This window comes from Mytilus galloprovincialis, chromosome 3 (genome assembly GCF_965363235.1).
Source record: "Mytilus galloprovincialis chromosome 3, xbMytGall1.hap1.1, whole genome shotgun sequence".
In the NCBI taxonomy this organism is placed as follows: domain Eukaryota; kingdom Metazoa; phylum Mollusca; class Bivalvia; order Mytilida; family Mytilidae; genus Mytilus; species Mytilus galloprovincialis.
Window position 1 is genome coordinate 77,041,446 of NC_134840.1, and position 22,839 is coordinate 77,064,284.

The 22,839-nt window shown below is 31.7% G+C and overlaps 1 protein-coding gene across 6 annotated transcripts in view; it reads left to right on the plus strand.

Moving 5' to 3' along the window:
* Nucleotides 1–22,839, plus strand: part of LOC143069000 (centrosomal protein of 112 kDa-like) — a 44,888-nt gene that overhangs the window by 17,418 nt on the left and 4,631 nt on the right. For all 6 annotated transcript variants that reach the window (XM_076243423.1, XM_076243427.1, XM_076243428.1 and 3 more), the window contains 16 exons: nt 252–351; nt 796–914; nt 2,657–2,800; nt 3,849–4,003; nt 4,770–4,899; nt 5,729–5,821; nt 8,215–8,274; nt 9,609–9,688; nt 9,874–10,009; nt 18,809–18,916; nt 19,817–19,999; nt 20,673–20,816; nt 21,286–21,372; nt 21,732–21,794; nt 22,352–22,404; nt 22,686–22,782. In XM_076243423.1, the coding sequence (XP_076099538.1) occupies nt 252–351; nt 796–914; nt 2,657–2,800; nt 3,849–4,003; nt 4,770–4,899; nt 5,729–5,821; nt 8,215–8,274; nt 9,609–9,688; nt 9,874–10,009; nt 18,809–18,916; nt 19,817–19,999; nt 20,673–20,816; nt 21,286–21,372; nt 21,732–21,794; nt 22,352–22,404; nt 22,686–22,782 (1,752 nt within the window). The remainder of the gene's footprint in view (nt 1–251; nt 352–795; nt 915–2,656; nt 2,801–3,848; nt 4,004–4,769; nt 4,900–5,728; nt 5,822–8,214; nt 8,275–9,608; nt 9,689–9,873; nt 10,010–18,808; nt 18,917–19,816; nt 20,000–20,672; nt 20,817–21,285; nt 21,373–21,731; nt 21,795–22,351; nt 22,405–22,685; nt 22,783–22,839) is intronic.

Below are 22,839 nucleotides of genomic sequence, written 5' to 3' on the forward strand. Positions count from 1 at the left end.
TCTTATATTTTTGCTGACTTCACTTGCATGTTAAATACACAAGAATATTCCCTGCACAAATGATTCATAGAAATTATCATGCAACATTGAAGTAAAAAGAAAATTCATTGGTTGATGTGAAAATTTAACTCCCAGTAAAATGTTTATGATAGAAAGCTGAAAAGAATCAGTGCTTTCAGTAAATATTATACTAAAAAGGCCTACTCCTAAGCCATGTTGAAATATCTTATCAAATTCCTCTTGTATTATAGATACTGGACAGGAAAAATACAGAAATTGAAGAATTAAAGGCAAATTACAGGGCTAAAGCTAAAGAATTAGAAGATACCATTACAAAGCTGGAAAGGAAAAGTAAGAAATTAAACGTTATAAACATAAAAGATCTGTCATTGACTTTTTAAAATTCTTTTAAAAAAGGCCAAAAAGTATAAATAGAGAACAAAGACAACCACTGAATATGTTTATTAACTGAGACAGGCACTGACTTTCATGTGGCAAGATAAAACAATTTTTTTTTTCTTGATCAATGGTAAAACAAAAAGTACAGATAATTGAAATGAAGTCATTAATACTTTAACAAAGATCGCTTGTTTTTATTAAGCATGAGTGCAATGTCAAAGTATTTATTCTACTGGTATAGAAATTATTTTCCTTAACTCCAACCATGGCATCTTCAATTTTGACATTTAAAAAAAAAAGGAAAATGTTTCATACCATATGCCAATATTTGGTGAAAAATTTAAAAGTATGAAAACTTTTATAAAGAGCAGAAATGTATTGTCATTTGTTTTTTAGTCCAATCAGTTGTCAGAGATTCTCAGAATGTCAGAGAAACCAAAGATAAACAGATTGCTGAATTACGGAAAATGGTGGAAGATACTACAGAAAAACGCAAAAGTGATTTTGAGAGAAAGGTATTAGTTCTTCATTATCTTTTACACTTGTTGTTTGTTTGTAATATTTTCTGTTCATTTACACAGAGAAATTCTATGTAAGAGGTAATTGTAAATCTTCTGTCAGTGCTTTTGAATTCTTTTTTAATCTTCCTAATTAAGAAGCTTTAACACATAATTCTAAAAATAGACTATGTTGTTTTTTTACAACCTTGACTACACATGAGAGTCTCTCACAATCTGTTAATAATAGACAAAAAAATGATAAGAAAAATTTTATATCGATATTGACTTTTTAGCTCACCTGGCCCAAAGGGCCAAGTGAGCTTTTCTCATCACTTGGCCTCCATTGTCTGTAAACTTTTACAAAAATCATCTCCTCTGAAACTACATGGCCAAATTAAACCAAACTTGGCCACAATCATCATTAGGGTATCTAGTTTTAAAAATGTGACCGGTGACCCGGCCAACCAACCAAGATGGCCAAAATAGAACATAGAGCAAAACAAGGGGTAAAATTGTTTATCAGGTCAAGATCTATCTGCTCTGAAATTTTCAGATGAATCAGGAAACCCATTGTTGGGTTGCTGCCCCTGAATTGGTAATTTTAAGGAAATTTTGCCATATTTGGTTATTATCTTGAATATTATAATAGATAGAGGTAAACTGTGAACAGTAATAATGTTCAGTAAAGTAAGATCTACAAATAAGTCAGCATGATCAAAATGGTCAATTGACCCCTTAAGGAGTTATTGCCCTTCATAGTCATTTTTTACCAATTTTTCATAAATTTTTGTAATCTTTTACAAAAATCTTCTCCTCTGAAATTACAGTGCCAAATTTAACTCAACTTAGCCACAATCATCATTGGGGTATCAAGTTTAAAAAATGTGAGCGGTGACTCAGCCAACCAACCAAGATGGCTGCCATGGCTAAAAATATAACAGGGGTAAAATGTAGATATTGGCTTATGACTCTAAAACCAAAGTATTTAGAGCAAATCTGACAGGGGTAAATTGTTTATCAAGTCAATATCTATCTGCCCCAAAATTTTCAGATGAATTGGACAACCGGTTGTTGGGTTGCTGCCCCCCAATTGGTAATTTTTAAAGAAATTTTGCTGTTTTTAGTTATTATCTTGAATACTATTATAGATGGAGATAAACTGTTAACAGCAATAACGTTCAGCAAAGTAAGATCTACAAATAAGTCAACATGACCCAAATGGTCGGTTGACCCCTTAAGGAGTAGTTGCCCTTTATAGTCAATTTTTGTAAATTTTTACAAAATAATTTCCTCTGTTACTACTGGGCAAAGTTCATTACAGATAGAGATAATTGTAAATAGCAAGAATGTTCAGTAAAGTAAGAACTTCAAACACATCACCATCACCAAAACACAATTTTGTCATGAATCCATCTGTGTCCTTTGTTTAATAGGCACATAGACCAAGGTGAGCGACACAGGCTCTGAAGAGCCTCTAGTTTTTAATGCAATCGAAAATCACAATACTAGTTTATGAAAAGCCAGGAAAGAGAGTTATCTAATTTGAGTTTTGAAAATTATATTGCAAGGTAAATATTTAGAAATGACCATGGACTTTGGCAATTTAAACTGAAATAAAACAAGGACATGTCATTGAATTTGAAAATAAACTTAGAACTGATTGCATATGTTATTCAAACATAATTATATTTCTGAAAGAAATGGAAGTTTTACCTTTTGCAGGAAATTTCAAATTAATGGTTTCATTTTACTTACAGTTAACTGATTTACAAACTGAATTTGAACAAGAAAAGTTTGATATGCAGAAACAACATACAAAGAATATCCAAGAGATTTTAGATGACACCAATGCAAGGCTACAAAAAATGGAGAAAGAATACAGTCAACAAACTCATTCAACAGTAAGTTGAATATTGATAATACACCTAAAGAATAGAACTTTTTACATTTTTTAACCTAAGTTTTTACTGTACTGTCCAGGTTTTTGGGAAGTGGTCAATTTGATTTGAATAATTTAAATAACTGTTAGTTTTGAAAATCAATTGCTGTGACAGATGAAACCGCTTGATTCAGTGACTTATCTTTGATTTACTATTTTACTCATTTTCTAAAACCATTTTCAGTGAAGTTAAAATAAAATTTACTATTCTCTAGAAAATTGGTTTTAATATGGCCTAAATTTTTAGAAAATTTTGAAATTGTACATTTTGAATCTTTATACTTAATGAGGCTTGCGGGTACAAACATTTCAGCAAAAAATCAAATATTTGTTTTTTCAATACAAATTTTATTTATTACATAATTAGTTATTACTTTATGATATGGTACAAAAATTACCCAAAAAAAACCATACGGTTTGGCCCCAGATGCCTTTTAAAATAGTTATATCATTGAAAAAGCTCCAAATTATCTCCCTTTGCTGCAAAAATGCCATATTTTGGCAGTAAAACTGAAATATCTTTTTTAACTCATCCGTGACCTATATTTTTTATTATTGTTTTCAAATGAGCTGTACATAAACTAAATGATTGTAAAATTGAAGCGATTTCTGTAATTTAGTTCTTTTTTTATTTCAATATTATCTCTATTTCTCCTATAGATTAGTTCAACAGAAAAATAGGACATTAACAAAAAATGTATGCTTCTTTCGGAGGCAGATTGTGAGCTTAAATGAATGGTGACCCCATTTTTTTTATTTCATTTAAGTATATGATAATGTTCATTTATAAAAAAATGTAGCGAAATCCTATATTAGAAAAAAAATTTGATTTATACCCGCAAGCCCCTTAACTGAAAAACTGTTTATTTTGTTTTAAATATTTTTTCTTCAAGGTTATAATCAAGAAGTAATAGCTAAGTTTGTAAATAACTACACATGCTAATATACTGTTATTTTTGACAATGCTTATGCTATATGTTTAATTTCGACTTAAATTTCCTATTTTTCAGACATCAATAATTAAAGAACTAGAAAGTAGACTCCACCAACTACTATCTGATTCAGAACAAACTACTAAAGCCAAGGCAAATCTAGAGAGAGAAAAGATTGATGTGGAGAGTAAACTAGACAGACTCTCATCAGATTACAGTGAGCTTAGGGAAAGGTACTGTACTTCAAAAATATTCCATACTACATTTGTACTCTAAAAAAAAAGTTCAGCAACACAACATTAAACTGAAAATAAAGTCTCCATTTAACTGTAAAGTTAGTGGTTTCAATCATTTGTATAACAAAGTACTACCTTACATCACCTATCCTCTTCATGCTGGTACATTTTTTCCATCTCACAGAGTCTTAAGCTATTGTTCTTGCTGAAGCCCAGCTGTTCCATCCAAGTGATGTTTGTTCTGTCTTTACAGTCCGTCTTCAGGTTTTTTTGGGACGTCCAACTTTCCTTTTTCACTCTGGCTTCCATGTCAGTGCAAAGTACTACAGTTAAGTTTTTTTTTGTATGTATGCAAATTTCAAGACAGCTACACTGTTCTCACTCATTGAGGGGAGGGTTCAAAATTGAAAGTGACAATTTTAACAATATTTTGTACATTGCCTTGTTTAAATATGCAACTTGACAAAGTTGTGAATCTGATGGCATAACTGATTACATATGAACAGAAATTAATATTTCCCTGGCCAAAAAATTTATCAAACAATTTTTTTGAACAGAGATTGGGAAGGCAGCCATATAATTGACAAAGCCATGGAAAATAGCAATAAACTTTATTTACACTTTTTTTTACATATACACTTTCTCATCGAAATACAAAAAGGTATGATCATAAAAAAAATAAAGTAATCTTGCTACCAATTAAGGTTAATTTATGGTTCACATTTAAAGAACAGACTTACAATAATACACTATTTTTTTCTAGTCATAAAAATTTAGACAGAGAACATCAAAGAATGATCGAAGCTCACAACCAAGAGATGAGAACCATAAAGAATAAAACTGATGCTAGTCTTGAGTTTATGAAACAAGAACATAATCTCTCTTCCGCTAAGGTTGGTATAGATAATATTGTTGATTCATTATCATTCATAGTGTACTAATTTTGGTTGATTTTATTTTGGCCTCAAATTTCAGGTTCATCTCACGAAAGATTTTGACCTATTTTTAAATACTTAAGTGTCTATTTCATTTGAATCAATTAGTTTATGTGAAAGATTTTAACTGATTAAGTCATTTAAAACAATCCGATTCAAGCTCAAATATGAAAAATCTACCAAATATGCCAAAAAATGTCACTTTTCACATGGTTTTTGTCAAAAATGAAAGTGGCCGCATCTGTGTTCATCCTCAACTTTTATATATGTTATGTATTATCATAAAATACAACTTGCATTTTAATATTAAGGATGAACATGAATGTGATTACTTTCGTTTTACACAAAAAAAGTCTAAAATTTAACTAAAATGCTAGAATTGTGAAGATTTCAGTAATTTAGCATGACTTAATGTTGCTAGTACCCAAATATGTGAATTGTATTGACAAAAACAGCCCATATTTATGTAGCAGAAGCATTCTACTGTCCAATAAATAACTAAAAGTTTACGTTTTAACAATTTTGTAAAACTGCTATATTTTGGGGCCAAAAAGGGGTCTTACTGGACCTACTCCTTTAAATGTTTAACACAGAATACATTTTCTATAGGCTGGTATACACACTTGCCAAACCATGAAATCAAGTATAAACCAAAAGAACATTTTTTGCTCAATTCCTGAATATTAGTACTGATGAAAAAAATCTGGCGCATGGTGTCATTCTAGTACAAAGAAGGATTAGTGTTCATATTACATTAACATGCTCTCCTCCTGTTTGATATTTATAGGCAACAGATACTATATCAGATTTAGAACAGTCAGTGGACCAACTTAAACGGTCACTGAAAGACGCAGAAGAGCAGAGACAAAGGCAGATAAGGGTATGTATTGAGATGATCTATGTACTGACATTTTCAATGTATAGGATTTCATGACTTTTACTGAATATGTGTTCTTAAAATGTATTTTTTTTCTAGTTTTGTTCGAAAAACAAAGATTTATATATATTGATTACATTCCAGTTTGAAGTTTGAACACAGTTCATCAATTTAAAATTCCAATGTTTTAGAAAAAAGGTAGAATTTTGGGTCATTTTTAGCTCACCTGGCCCAAAGGGCCAAGTGAGTTTTTCTCATCACTTGGCGTCCGGCGTCGGCGTCGTCGTCGTCCGGCGTCGTTAGCTTTTACAAAAATCTTCTCCTCTGAAACTACTGGGCCAAATTAATCTAAACTTGGCCACAATCATCTTTGTGGTATCTAGTTTAAAAAATGTGTGGCGTGACCCGGTCAACCAACCAAGATGGCCGCCACGGCTAAAAATATAACATTGGGGTAAAATGCAGTTTTTGGCTTATAACTCAAAAACCAAAGCATTTAGAGGAAATCTGATATGAGGTAAAAATGTTTATCAGGTCAAGATCTATCTGCCCTGAAATTTTCAGATGAATCGGTCAACCTGTTGTTGGGTTGCTGCCCCTGAATTGGTAATTTTGAGGAAATTTTGCTGTTTTTGGTTATTATCTTGAATATTATTATAGATAGAGATAACTGTAAACAGCAATAATGTTCAGCAAAGTTAGATTTACAAATAAGTCAACATGACCGAAATGGTCAGTTGACCCCTTTAGGAGTCAGTGATTTTCCAACCCTCATTTTGGGGCCGAATTTCGGCCCCATTCCCAAAGAGAAATATGCTCTTTTTTTCCCAATTTTCAGCTCTAAAATTCCCAATCGTATATGGACATCGTCGCGAGATTTTGTTATTGTCGTATCTCCGTATCGTGTATTATTTTGTTGACAAATCTCTGAGCGTTCGGGGTATTTCGGGAGTTATCATTATCGTTCACTTAAGACGATGATTGGTTTGCAATCTTTTTTGGATTGCATTGCAATCTACGATATTCTGGTCACGTTTGCGCTTGAAACATCCGAATGAATAATTCAATGACAAAGCAAAAAAATGAGACATAATGTAAACAAAATGAACGTAGATCATGTCTCATAATTCCAAATATTACACAAAGAAGCTAAAGGCGGCGGACGGTAGTAAATGCCGGAAGCTGGAAGCTTTTGGATTCAAAAAGTCGTTTCTACTTCCTTCTGATGAAACAAGTGAAAGAAGGAAAAGACCGACTCTCAGATACAGAACTGGAACAACTAGTTGACATGTTTAAAAATAAACATGAAGGAAAACTTGGAATTTTAAATAAAACTAAAAAATAAATGCTTCAGATTTCAAATGTGTCTTTTTAGAATTTCTATAGATTCTCATCATTATAAATAGAATCAGAAGGGATAGGTTGAATTTTACCTTTCAAGAGTAAAGTTACAAAGCTTGAGTGCATGCAAATGTGTCCTCAGACACATTCAACTTTTATTTTTAATCCTTTTCCTTAAAAAGATAGCTTATTTTGTAGGCAATTCATGCAGTTAATCCTTCTCAGAATGCAGGATTTTGCACCTAATTTTCAAAATTTTCTTTTCTTGGGGGGGGGGGGGGGGGGCATGCCCCCAAACCCCCCTAGCGAGGCGCACACGGCGTACCGCCGTCATAAAGACCAATCATATTTTTCCCAAACCATAATTTTTTTCCCAATTGCATGGGCCCCAGGACCCTTCCCCTAAACACCAGGAAAATCACTGGGAGTTATTGCCCTTTATAGTCAATTTTTAACAATTTTCATAAAATTTGTAAATTTTCACTAACATTTTCCACTGAAACTACTGGGCCAAGTTTATTATAGATAGAGATAATTGTAAGCAGCAAGAATGTTTAGTAAAGTAAGATCTACAAACACATCACCATCACCATAACACAATTTTGTCATGAATCCATCTTTTGCTATGTTTAATATTCACAGAGACCAAGGTGAGCGACACAGGCTCTTTAGAGCCTCTAGTTTTTCTTCAATTTTATGATTAAATGCTAACAGCTTATTTATATGATAAAATTTAGTGACAATTAAATGGTCATCACATGATTTTTGTAACATTTTGCTCTCTGGTGTCAAAAAATGTTGATTATTTACATTTGTATATGATATAAAATTGTAAAGAAATAAAAAGTTCTTATTTCAGTTTTTATCTATAACAATATCATCATTTTAATACATATATATAAAGTTATTATTTTGAAAGTATAAACTAGTTTTGAATTGATTTTTCCAAAATTTGATGTTTTTGTATTGTTATGTTGATACATTATACTCATTACAGTTATGCTATTTTAATGGTTGAATTGTATTACGGAATTTTTTAATGTTTTTTCTATTAGGAAATGGAACAAGTACAGCAACAAGGAAAGATACATCTAGAAAACTTACATGATAAACAGGTAAGAATTCTATTTAAAGTAACGTTTGGAGTGTAGGGAAGTATTTTCAAAAAAATTAATTAAAAATCATTACTCCATTTCTAAAAGAGCAAAGGTATTTGGTCTATTCTTTCTTATGCATCATGCATAAAATTATCTTACATAGTTCAGAGTCAAAGCTTACAAATTGTCTCCCTTTATTACACAGTTCTCAGTTAAAGCTTAAAAGTTTGTCTCCCTTTATTACACAAGTCACAGCTAAAGTTTACGACTTGTCTCCCTTTATTACACAGTTCACAGTCAAAGTTTACAACTTATCTCCCTTTATTACACAGTTCACAGTCAAAGTTTACAACTTATCTCCCTTTATTACACAGTTCACCAGGCGTGTAGCTGCCTTTACGCTAAAAATCATTTGCTTGCACATGTTTTTCACAAATTTTTTTTTTAAAAATCCTGAAATTGAATTTCCGATAGTCTTTAGTCGTTCTGGATTATCGTGTCTGGCGGTGTCTGTACTTGCAACTACAATCACGACACAAAGTTTAACGCTGGTAGAAATAAAAATAAAAATGAAGAAGCTAGATTTTTATTTTAGCAAGAAGACAGCGGATAACGAAAGCCAAAACGTTTTACAAAATAGATATATGGACTTTGGATATTAACTAGTCTATACTTTAGTTTAAGTCTTACATGCAGTATTAACATTTAATTATACAGGCTCAATAAAATCACCTTGAAAACATCTTAGATTTATTTCCCTTACTTATAAGTCAAGACTTAAAAGTAGCCGTTCGATTTCGTATTCCCATTGTCATTTCGTCCAAAAGACTATTGATTCACCTAGGGTATCGGTGTTACAAATGACCTTCGACCATTGTCGTAGAAACCTCTCATTTGATTTTAAAATGACCCTCGTGAGAAACACCACAGGTGTCTTGCAAGAAGCAGGACCTGCTTACCTTCGGAGCACCGGAGGTCGCCACATTTTTTCAGGGTCCGTGTTTTTCATCTGTAGTTAGTTTTCAATGTTGAAAGTTTTTGCTTGTCATTTTGTGTCTTATCTGTTCCCGGGTTTCCAAATTACGAAACCCACTAGGATGTTACTATCGTTTCTTGAAATATGGTATAGTAAGAAACAGATAAGATATTTATCATTTTCATCATAAAATGGTCCAAAAAAAAATTTTCGCCTCGCTTCGCTCTGCTCAAAATTTTTTCGACTCGCTCCGCTCGGCGATATATGCTTGCACTTTATTTCAACTCAGCTACGCCCCTGTTCACAGTCAAAGATTGCAAGTTGTCTCCCTTCAGTACATTACAGGTTAGAACTGACTTGTCTCCCTTTATTACAGGTTAGAACTATGAAACTAGAAATGGAACATAGTGAACAGAGTCATCAGAAACAGGTTCACAAATTAGAACAATCAATAAGGTAGGCACATTCTGTTCTTTTATGTAAATTTATTTGGTTACGCATATAATTATCATAGTTGCCAAGACGCTATCTCCAACATTTATAAAAAGAAAATCACACAGGAAGTGGAGTTTTCAATAGTTTTCTTTCTTTCAAAAACTTATGCCTTGATAAGTGGCTTATATATTTGTAATTTTTTTTAGGGAAAAAGAGGATGAAATAAAATCCCTCCAAGAACAGAACAAACAGCAGACGGCTCAATCTGAAAAATCTCTGACTGATTTCAAAGGTCAAGTAGAAAAAAATCAGACGAGAATGTATGATGAAATGAAACAGCAGGTATGTTTTACCAGTTGACAAATTTAACTTTTATCTATAAACAAAGCTCCATTAGGGTTGTACCCAACACCATGACTAATATTTATTTGGCTCGTTTAATTTTCATAAAGTTTTGATGTTTACTTTGACCCTTTGACATAAATATAAAAATTTCGAAAAAATTTAACCAATCACTTTATCAGAATAATTTCATTGGTTATATAGCAGTTTGAGAAACAGTAATTTTGATCATTGAGAAGCTTTATATTTCCTTAACGATACATTCTGATTAAAACATTTAGCTGAATTTTACAAAGTTATCTCCCTGTAGTGTTAGGTACGACCTTAAATTATTTTTGATGAAAAGCAAACATTTATCAAACAGCTACACTCAGGTTTGGATATTGCTTAAGATTTTCCTTACAGATGCACAAACTTGTAATAGTTTAATATTAGAGTTTGTCTTTCTGTTATGAAATTATCCATTTTTATTCTGACATCAGTTTGTGATGACATCATTTGTGAATAAAAAAAATCATGTTTGCAAATTAATACAGGATATAAACTGTTTATCAAATAAGAAAATATTTCAGATTTCTTAGAACTGTACAATAATCTAACATTTTTTCCCCAGAGATGATAAAGTGAGGAAAGACCATCTAAGATTTTTTTTTATCTTGCTGATTAAATATATCAAACATCATTTATAATACATAGTTCTGAACAACATCAAAATATGGTTTCAATTTCATTTTATTATTGTCACAAAATAGCTCAACATAGGGATCATACGACAGCGGCTACCATGGCTTTAGCTCACTTCTAAAAAGCTTTAGATTTTAGAAGGTGGAAGACCTGGACACTTCATACTTTGTTTATAGATGCCTCATGTTCAGGGATCTCCATGGCCTGTTTAATGATGGCACCCCGCCATCGTTCAAATGTCTTGCGCCATCGTCAAATGACTCGCGCCATCGTCAAATGACTCGCGCCATCGTCAAATGACTCGCGCCATCGTTCAATTGTCTTGCGCCATCGTTCAAAACTGTGATCTTTTTTATAGCCTGACGCCATTTTATTAGCAATTTTATTTAAATGCATGTAATTGCATAACCCTCAGGCTTTTTTATAGTATAATCCAATACAGTTCTAACGCCTGAGGGATAACCGGATTAATTTAAGATCGCTAATCACTTGTACCTGTACCTGAGCTTGTACAGGTAGATCAACAAACCAGACAGGAGAATATTATCTAAAGATAAACGATTTCATTTGTCGAATTATTTAACTTAGTTTCCGCAAATGCTTATAATAATTCAGATTAAATAAAGTAATTAATAATCCAGTTACAAAGTTTAACAAGTCGAACACGTGCTTTTACTTTGACTTACGCAATTAGCATCCCCCTTTTTAAGAAGTACAAAATAAGACGTAGAACAGTACTTATTATTTCATCGCAAATAACTTGAGTACTGCTGTATTGTAACGATAATATGGAATTACTTTAAAAGTTAAAAAGTAAAAACTTTTAATATTTCCTGTAAAGAAATATCGTATCGTAATTCCGAATTCATTTCGTATTTTACAATGAAATTGATACATCGGCGCTTCCGGTTTCTGTTCAGACTCGAAAGATGCATGTTGCATAGCATCGATTTGCTAGATAAAGTCATTAAAAACCTTTTCATTTGACAACGTTTGCTTTCCAAACCTTTTAAATAACCAGTACAACTTGTTTTGTCGTTACTGGCTACTGCAAACCAGCCATACTGGTAAATTTTATGCGTTCATGACTTCTGAATTTGACAGTGTCCGTGAAAAATGAGCTCCACATGATTTTTAACCCCCATAACAATTACCAAAAAATAGCAAGAAAACTACATGGGGACCTTCGTGATAGCTATTGGTTATTCTCGACTATGGGAAAGGGAGGGGGCATGTGGGCTTGGCCTTTGAAGGGTTACAAACGGCAATTATTGAAAATATATATACTTCTATATAGTATTTATAATGAAAAATTTAAATAAATATAATTCAAATAAGCAATGAATTAGCATGTTCACCTATCCTTAGTGGAGGGAAGAAATACATTACATCGCGCTACACAGTACGGTGAAGATACGGTTTATGATAGTGAAAGTTCCTCCATGGTTCAATTTTCATCCATGGAGATCCCTGATGTTACGAAGTTTCCATCAGTCGAATGTCCAATGTCCTTGACCTCATTTTCATGGTTCAGTGACTACTTGAAAAAAGAAGATTTTTTGTAATGTTAAATTCTGTTTTATTATAAGTAATAAGATATTTATATTTGATATGTGTGTACCTTGCAAGGTCCTCATGCCTGTCAGACAGTTTTCACTTGACCTCAACCTCATTTCATGTATCAGTCAACAAGATTAAGTTTTGACAGTCAAGTCCATATCTGGGATACTATTAGCAATAGGTCTACTATATTCAGTGTATGTTAGGACTGTAAGGTGTACATGTGCAACTGGCAGGTGTCATCTGACCTTGACCACATTTTCATGGTTCAGTGATTATAGTTAAGTTTTTTAGTTTTGGTTTTTACTATAAGCAATTTGTCAACTGTATTTGGTGGTTGGAAATATTTTATGATTGATATCTCAGTTGTACAGGTTTTATTTGACCTTATTTTCACGGTTCATTGCTCAGTGTTAAGTTTTTGTGTTTTTGATCTTTTTTTCTAAAACTATAAACACTAGGGCAACTTGATTTGTTGTTTGGAAGAATTGTTAGCTGTACATGCCTGCCTTACATGGTTCATCTGACCTTGACCTCATCTTCATGGTTTATTGGTCAGTGTTTAATTTTCTTGGTTAATGTTAAGTTTATGTGACAGTTGTAATAAAGCTTTATATTTAGGACTATCAACGTAATAGCAATGATTCCTCAAGAAGACAAGACATTTCAGCGTGTTCACTCTTGGTTTAATTTAGAATAGACTGTTGGTTTTCCTGTTTGAATTGTTTTACACTAGTCATTTTTGGGGCGCTTAATAACTTACTGTGTATTGTGAACCAAGGCTCCAAGTTTAAGACTGTACTTTTTCCTATTATGGTTTACTTTTAAAATTGTGACTTGGATAGAGATTGGTCTCATTGACACTGCTACCATATCTTCTTATATCTATGTCACAATTTATGTAGCAGGTCAGGGCTTCATCTTTGTTATCTTTTAAGAAACGTTTGGAATATGTCAATCATGTTATCAGGAACACTTGTTTGAATTAAGTTCTACTTAGGTATGAAAACTTCCATCAGAATGAGGGGTCTCTTCACATTGTTCTTTATGATGTCTTACTCATCTATTTGACCCCTTTTTCTTCAATTTCCAAATTGTTTTGTTGTAATTTCTGTGTCAGACTTTTTTTGCATTTGTGAGGTTGAATACATGATGTACTAAGAAAATATTTTAGTTTGTGTAAATGCTAAACAGATATATAGTTATTATGAAAGGGGGTTTATAGGGTATAGTTCAGAGGTGTATAAATTGAAAGGCTGCCGACTATGGTTGCCTATAATTGCTAACATCCATTTCATTTTAACTTTGGTTGATATTTGTTTTTCATTGGCAATCGTACCACATCTTATTTATAAATTTATACTGTTACTAGCAGTAAACCCTAAAGATTATATGTATATAGACTTAATTTGTCACATGTCACATTTTAGATTTCATAAACAAAAGCTGTTATATATGATTTACTATCATAACTATCATCACCATCATCATTATGAACACTTATTTTACCAGATACTAGCATAATTCCTGATTCTCTGTCAATATCTATTGCAAATGGAGATTTGATTTCTTCAGCCTCTGATAGTATTGTCTTACAGGTTTTACCATCTGGTGATACTACTACTACACTCTTGGACATAGAAACTACATAAACAAAACCATTCTTGTCTAATGTTATTCCTGTTGGACGGCCAATATCATAGTGCATAAATGTCCAGAGAGGTTCTCCAGTACGTTTGTAGCAACAGACTTTGTTTTCCCTATAGATGGTACTATATATATTTCCTTTGAATAATGCAACACAATTTGCCACAACTCCTACTAAGATTGTTTGAGACATATCAATTAGATTTACTATTGTACTTTTACTATAGCTGCCAATGACCAATGTTTGACCATCACTTGCTACTGAAAAACCGAGATGAGAAATGTTAATTAATTTGAAAATTTTATTTTTTTCTATATCTACCAATGCTATCTGGTTTTTATCTAATGCGACAGCAGCTGTATTAGTTTTAACAAAGCAAGAATCATATGAGCATCCTTTAAATTTCACTACTTTCATAAATTTGCCATCATTACTAAACAGCTGCAGGTTACTTTTATCAGAGTAGTTCTTCAGAACTAGATATTTACCATCAGGTAATACTCTACAGGCACATACATTATTAGTCATTCTATCTTGTGGAATATAAAGCTGTCTTAACATAGAAGGCTTAATTTGTTCAATTGTAGGAATAGTCTGAACTAGGTACTGTGCTTGATCTTTTCTTACTGCCTTAAGTTGAAGATTAAATGGGCTTGTATTGATATATATATCTCCAAATGATTTGACATCTTTCATTGATTGAAGTTCAGAAGAGATTGTAAGTTCTAGGTTAAATTCATCCAATAGGCCTCCACTTTTTAAATCTTCTAAGTGTTTTGATGCTTCTGATGTAGTTTTCTCTATTTCTCTCAGACCAACATACGTTTGTAGCTCAGTTGCATGTTGTGTCATTTTTGAAAACTCACTTTGCAGTTGACTTATCTGCTTGGCTTGTATTTTCAGTTGTTGTAGTAAAGTGTTCATCTTAGATTTCAGCTGTGAATGCTTTGAATCTAAATCATCAATAATTTCTTGTTCTAATTTGTTTAAAAAATCATCTATTGACTTCCTCATAGATTGAATTTGTTCAGCAGCTTTTGTTTTTTGAATAGTACTTTTTTTAATCCTATGCTTTAGATATTTGATAATCTCTTCTAAGTTTTCCTTTACATCCTTCAAATCTTTTTCAAAAAGTTGAACTGAGGCAGATGATTTGACTTGCTTTAGGATATCTGACAGTGGTTTCATTTCTTGACATTTTTTATGTTTATCTGTGATGCAGGTGACACAGCAGGGACAGGCATGGAAAGAACAGTACAGTTCGTACTTCTTCTTGTGATCTCTGCACTGACTACTTATTTCTTGCATAAATTTGGGTAGATTGTGGTAGTCTTTAGTAGACATTGTATTATGGGCTTTAGACATTCTTGACTTCTTGTGATGTTTTTCACAATCTGTACAAAGGAACACCTCACATTCTATACACCACCTGACAGCTTCTGTAGATTTTCCATCATCATTACACAGGGTACAATAGTCAACAACTAAGGAAGCCATATTCTCTCTTTATTTCTGAAATTAAGTGTAGAAAAAAATGAGTGTTTTTGAAAAAAAATAGTTATTCAACGCAACAGCACATGCAAGAATCAATTTAATCAAAAGAGAGAAACACTTATTTAATATGTTAAATTTTAACAAATAAATGATGAATTTTAGAATGTTACACTTGCAAGGGCCATTGGCTGTTATATATGAGCTGCATCTGAACTTAGTAGATAGTTTAGCAGTTGCTTTCCTGAGATTTATGATAATGTGTTGTCCTGCAGATGTTTGTTTATTTTTGTGTTGTTGGATTGATGTCTCATAATTTGATACCACTTATCTCAAAAACAAAATTCTTACTTGAATATTCTTAATGCTGGTGCTCTAGGAAAGGAATTTCCACAGGGAAGTAAAATGTCCAATAACTAGTACATTCACCTTGGATAAAACATTTATATATACCAGTAGATAAATTAAAGGTCAACATCTGAATGTTTGAATAATTAAAAATTTTAAATACTTTAAATGGCTTTCATTTTGAAGGTTTTTTAAGGTAAAATTATTGTGGTATCATGCAAACATGTAGTGACAGAGAGTTCTTTAAAACTGCAGATGCATGCAGAAAACAATAATAAGCTGCTTTTAGCTCACCTGGCCTTTAAGTCCAAATGAGCTTTTCTCATTCTTTGGTGTCTGTTGTTTTTTTTATCTTTTCCAAAAAATTTTCCCCTCTGAACTTACTACTGGTCCAAAGGAGTAAGTTCCGTAAGTGCCTTATTTGGCCTCGATTATAAAGTTCATTGTTACAAGAAAAAAGAAAAAAATTTCAGTTGACTTAAAGACATGTGAGAAAGTTAAATCAGGCTATTTTTGTCCAAATTTAATTCTAACACATTGATTTTTTATATCCCAAAAAGGTAACAATAAGAAAATTTGGTGAAATTTGGCAACGTCAGCAGGATTTCAACCAAATTAAGGATCAGGAAACATAGAGTGCAGGCGTCTACAACTAAATTTCCAAATATGCACTCTATGTTTCTGTCCAATAATATATGGAAATTTACCTATTTTCATTGATTTTTTGTGGAAAATCATTATGAGTACAACTTGTTACATTATAATAAAATGCAGGGACGTTAAATTTCAACAGAAATCTTTCCTATCTTGTCACTTTATTAGCTATAATTAATTGTGATATTAGTCAATAAATCCTAATTCGAAATTTATGCAAAAAATGGGGGTAGTTTTAGGACCTTACCACTCCTTTAACCAAGCTCGACCATAATCTGAATTGGTAATGATTTGGGGATATACAGCGGGTAATTGTTTGGTAGATAGGGCGATCAGTCTGTTGCGCAGGTGGCAGCCAAATGTTTTCCGTGCATTTACTCATAAACTGTTAAACCAAAGCTTTTAAAATTTTATTATATTGGTACTGACAACAAAATTGAGGTCTAGTTCAATAATGACGATTTTGACTTTTATTGTTCTGGAGTTATGGTTCTGGAAAGATTGAAAAATTACATTTCCAGTCATATCATTGCATTTTCTCATGAACCATTCAAACAAAGCATTTCAAATTTATTAAATATGTTGTCTCTGATGACAAAATTGGGGTAAAGTAGGATAATGATGATTTTCATGTTTACTGTTCGGGGATTATTTTCTTGAAATATTGAAAAAAATGTTCATTTACTCATGAACCTTTTAACCAATGATTTTCAAATTTAAATATGTTGTTTCTGATGACAAAATGGAGGTCAAGTGCAATAATGGTGATTTTCACTATTCCTGTTTAGGAGTTATGGTTCTTGAAAGATTGAAAAATAACATTTCCAGTCATGGCGTTGCATTAACTCAAGAACCCTTCAACCAATGCTTATGAGATTTTAATATGTTGTTATTGATGACAAGATGGAGGTCAAGTTTTATATTCACGATTTTCAATTTTACCAATCAGGAGTTTAATATGGTTCTTGAAAGATTAAAAATCAACATGGCTGCCATGGCCAAAAATAGAACTAGAAGTTTAAGGGAAAATTGTAAATAAAAACACTTTCAATGGTCACAACTTGAAAATTTTAATTTAAATACTGATAAGGAACCTCTAGTTACTATTGTAAGACTATGATGGGATGACCTGCTTTTAATTTAACTACTGGGCCAAATTAAAGGTGGCCTTAATCATAATTAGGGTATTTAATACTATTTATTACAATTTAAACCTCATTTTACATGATTTCCAAGTAGATACAGGTGAGCAACACAGATTCTTGTGAGTCTCTAGGTGAACTTGAAGTTGCTATTTTTTTCATAGCTAAAGAGCAAAGCTCTGTTTGTGTCTTTTCTCAACAGATGTTATGATCATTATGTTCACATGGCCATTGCCTATTTTCTATTTGCAGAAGGCTTGACATAGGGTTAGTGATCTGGGGGTGGCGGCAACAGCATGAACAAACATTTTAAAAGGTTGAAGAACTGGATGCTTCATACTTTGTATATAGAGGCCTTATGCTACCAAGTTTCAGTCTGTCACATATACAATGTCCTTGACCTCATTTTCATGGTTCAGTGACAACTTGAAAAAAAAAAAAAAATTGTAATGTTAATGTCCCTCTCATTATGAGTAATAGGATAAAAATATTTGATATTTGGTTTGTGTATAACCTGCAAGGTCATCATGCCTGTCAGACAGTTTTCACTTGATCCAACTTCATATCATGGATCATTGAACAAAGTTAAGATTGGTGGTCAAGTCCATATCTCTGATACTAAAACCAATAGATCTAGTATATTTGGTGTCAGGAATGATTGTTAGGTGTACATGTCCAAATGGCAGGTGTCCTTTGATCTTGACCTATTTTTCATGGTTCAGTGGTCAAAGTTAAGGTTTTGAATAGGTCAAGTATATTTGTTGTATGCAAGGATTGTAAGCTGTACATGTTTTTTTGACATGGATCATCTGACCTTGACCTCATTTTCATGGTTCAATGGTCAATTTTAAGTTTTCTTGGTGGAGTCTGTTTCTATTAACATGCACATGTATTTCTCATTTGTTTTATATGACCTTGTCCTCATTTTCTTGGCTCATGATAGTATATTTGATACTTGTTTTAAAACTTTTTATTTAGGTCTGCCAACATAATATCTACAGTAAGCAAAAAATGTGAGACATTTCAGCGTGTGCACTCTTGTAGTTTTTAATATATGTTTTGAAATTGTCCACTTTGGTCTGAATGTTTACAACATTTTTTAAATCTTGTTTTCGATAGGAAAGCATGCTGTTCTAACTAACTTCTTTGTAATCACAACTCAATATTTTCGGGCAATAGATTGACCCTGGAATTTCATATGACATTTTAAAAAGATAAATAAGTATAAAAAATTTAGAAATTTATTTACATTTGAATATTCTTTTAATTTAGATGGAAAGGGTAGAAGCAGATTTGAACAAATCAAAACAAGTAAGAGAAAAACAAGCGAGAGAATTCCAGAAACAGTTGGATGAGGAACGAGACCAGCATGAAAGACGGGTAAGTCTTCTAAGTGTAATACTGTGGATTCATTTTTTTTTGTGGGTATCAATTTTTGTGGATTGATGAAAACTTGCATATTTATGGCCATTTGATTCCTGATTCTGGCAAAGTCTGCATACTTTTCTATAGAAAATTTGTATAGTGTTGAACATTTATATTAGTGGTTCCCCTAAACCCACGAAATCCACGAAAATGGCATTGGTATCCAACGAATATTAATGAATCCACAGTATCCCAATTCACTTCATGATAATAGTATATACTGTGGATTTTTAATATTAAGTTGATACCAATTTCTTTGAGTTTGATTTAGGAAAACTTTCATTTTCGTCGATATTTGATTTTGTGGCTGTGCCAAAGTCTACATTCAATCCTATAGTCATTTGTAATTTGTTGGAAATTTGGGTTCTCCTGCACCTAATAAATCCACAAAATTGGTATCCAACAAATAATAATGAACCCACAGTATGATATGAATATGATACTTGCAATAGTAATAAAAAAACTCTGATCTTTTAAATATAATTTTAAAGTGTTAGATGAAGAAGAGGTACAGAGAAAATTAATGCTTAATATTTGTGATGAACTAAGCTCAAAACTAGATTGTTAACTGAATAAATGCATTTTCAGAATGGAAGATTGCATCCATTAGAGAAATGCATTTTACAGCATAGCAAAAAAAATCCTTTACACTGTGAAAATAAGGAGATGTTGTATGATTGCCAATGAGACATCAACCAAACTTTAAACAATCGCAGACAACCTTACAGCCTTCAACAATGTGAAAAAGTTGACTATGATTCTTACAAAAATATGTAAATCCACCCAATTTTCTCATGACCGCATACTTACATATTAAAATGATTATTCTAAAACAGTATTATATTTTTCCCAAAGGAAGTAGAACTAAAGATGTCGTTAGAACAGGAGAAAGCACAATACATGAAGGAGTTCCATCAACAGAAGGAAATGGTTCTCACTGAACATGACAGGGAAATAGACACTATGAAAGAACAGAATAGGAATGAAGTCTATGACATAGAATGCAGATTTAAAGAGAAACAAGATAAAGATTCAAAGGTACCAAATATTTTATAATTATAAGTAACGATACTTTATATCTAGAGTGAAACCTGCTAACAAGGTCACTTTTTTCTTTTCCCACTGTAGTAATACTAAGGCAGTTCAAAGGTTATCTCTCCCATAAGATGAGTTTTCTGATCCCATTTATGACCTCTATCTATATTCAGGTTTGACTGTGTTATACAGTCTAACTACGTTATTTCTAACTTGGTTATGTTGAAAACTTAGATAGTCGAAGAAATTACTTGGTCCCAGTAAAATTCCTGTTTGATTGATGCATTTTAATATCTGATGAGTGAAATATGGCTTATTCATATTTTTGGTTAAGTTTATTAAATCTTACCACCCTGTAATTCATGCATTCAACATAAATGATGGCACACTCAACCTAGGATGAGTTGAACATCGTATAAGTTGAAAACTTTAGTCAAGTCCCTTTGACTTTGAGTGAGTGAGGTTCAACTGTATTCCTTAATCTGTTCGATTATTATATGATTGATTGATAAGACTTAAGTGCTCAACAACAAGAACATGTTAATTGTAGTTAATTCATTGAATTTGTATTGTCAACTATAAAAGAAAATAAATCCTGTAGCTTTTGAAGGTTTGTTTTTTTTGTTTTTTTATTGATTTTTAAAGCATACTTTTTACATACAATATATTTTAACAGAAAGTTCATATGATGGAGAAACAGATTCAAGAGTTAAGGGAAGAAGTTGTACAGGCTAATCAACTACGCAAACAACAGCTTGTAGAACTGGGATTGTTACGAGAGGAAGAAAAACAAAAAATGCAAAGAGACCATGAGGCAGAGGTGTGTTGTTTACAAACTTTTACTGTTAATAAAGTTTTGTGACTTATTGAATATGTTTTCTTACAGATAATTGAAATATTAGCTTTTCATTTTAAAATCGTAAGTCAAATGTAAATTTAAATGATTATTCAACATGATGAAAAAAGATATGTCATTGTGCATATATCTATGGTGTTAGTATTTATAAGCACAGAATCGGATGTTATCTTTGAATACTAATATCATAGATATATGCACACTGAAATATCTATAGTTAAGTTGAAAATGTGAGTAGCAAGTATCTAAGATTCCTTAGAATTGCCAAGAATTTATTTTTTTAATTGTTGTTTTTATATCAAGTTCATTTATGTTTAAGAGATGCCAAATTTTATAAATATAGAATAAGAACAGACATGACTTCTATTAGTTAGAAATATAAACATTTATTCAGCCATTTTTCTGTTTGTAATCAGTCATATTTTATATTTAGGTTTCTAAGCTGAGATCAGAGATGGAGCAACAACGACTAGAATTACAGAAATCACACAGTACAGAGTTAGAGAAAATGTTAGAAAAGGTTGGTATCTATTTATAAGATAAAAATTATTGCTTTATTTCAAATACCAAAATCAAATAGGATTTAACAAATTATTCATATCACTGTCAGAGGACCATATGACTATTATAAGATTAGACTGGCATATAAAAAAAGAATATAACCTATTAAAAGTAAATATGCTTGGTAGTGTTACTTATGAAGGATCGTGTTTCAAGTAAATTATAATTGAAAAAAATGCATTTGTAGATAATATTTGTGCTTCTTTATTATAATTTTTGCCTGTATATTTTAAAATTATTTCATATATTTTCAGACTAGCAACTATAAATTATCGTAATACTGCTTCCTAATTTAAAACTATGATATTTATGTTTTAGACTAACAATAGACTGAAGGATATAGAAAGAGAATATAATGAACGAGGAAACAGAGCAGCTGAGGTAGGGAGTTTTAACATAGATTGTATGATTTTTTTAAAAGATGCTGTGAGAACATATTGTAAATGGTTGATACTGATTTGAGTGCACATAACATAAGTTTCTTGAATAACTTTCAAGTATGCTGAAAGTTTAGGAAGCCAAATGTGAAAAAAAATATTTTAAGATAAGCAATCAAAAAAGAGTCTTTACAACAGCTAAAGTTTATACACCTATTTGGAGTCAATTTTTATGAGTGTGTAAAACTAGTTGATACATGGTCTATTTGTGTGAGTGACATTATTGAACAATCATCTCTTATCATCTTTTTAACATTGGAAAATTTACCAGAAAATGCACAAATGTGAAAGTCATCTATCAAAGACAATCTGAATAAAACTTACTTGTATTTTATATCCTGTCAGGCATAGTTCACAAACATTTTGAAAATGTCAATTGAACATAATCCTGAGCTTAAAAACACACGATCCCAGAGTCCTGATAAAGGTCCTATCCCCCCTCAACATACTATATTCATGAATATATATTTTAAAGGACATCTTTATTTTCTTAATTTTCAGACAATTAATGAGCTGCAGAACACAATAAGTCATCTGAGAGATGAAATTAAAAGGTATGCAACTATCTTTATTTGTATTAATTGATCTTTCATGAATATTTAATGTATCTGTTTCAATTATTGCTTTAAAAAATAATTGCCAGTTTGCGGTTTATCCACTTCTTTAAACTAAGATAAGTTCATCATTCTTTTAGCATTATCTGTTTATTTTCCTTTTTTGAAACTGATTTTTTTTTCTGATTCAGGAAATACAGAAACAAAAATATAAGCAAGTGTTTATTTCTTTAAATATTTTACTGTTAATGAATATATTTGTAATTTTGTCAATTTTGCAGGATTAAAGATTCTGGAGATAAGAAATTAAAAGATACGACAACAAAACAGGAAGAGGACAGAAGGAATATGAAGAAGAACTACACTACTAATTTAGATGTAAATGTTATTTTGATAAATTAAACATGTTTATGATGTAAAAATAGATTATACGGT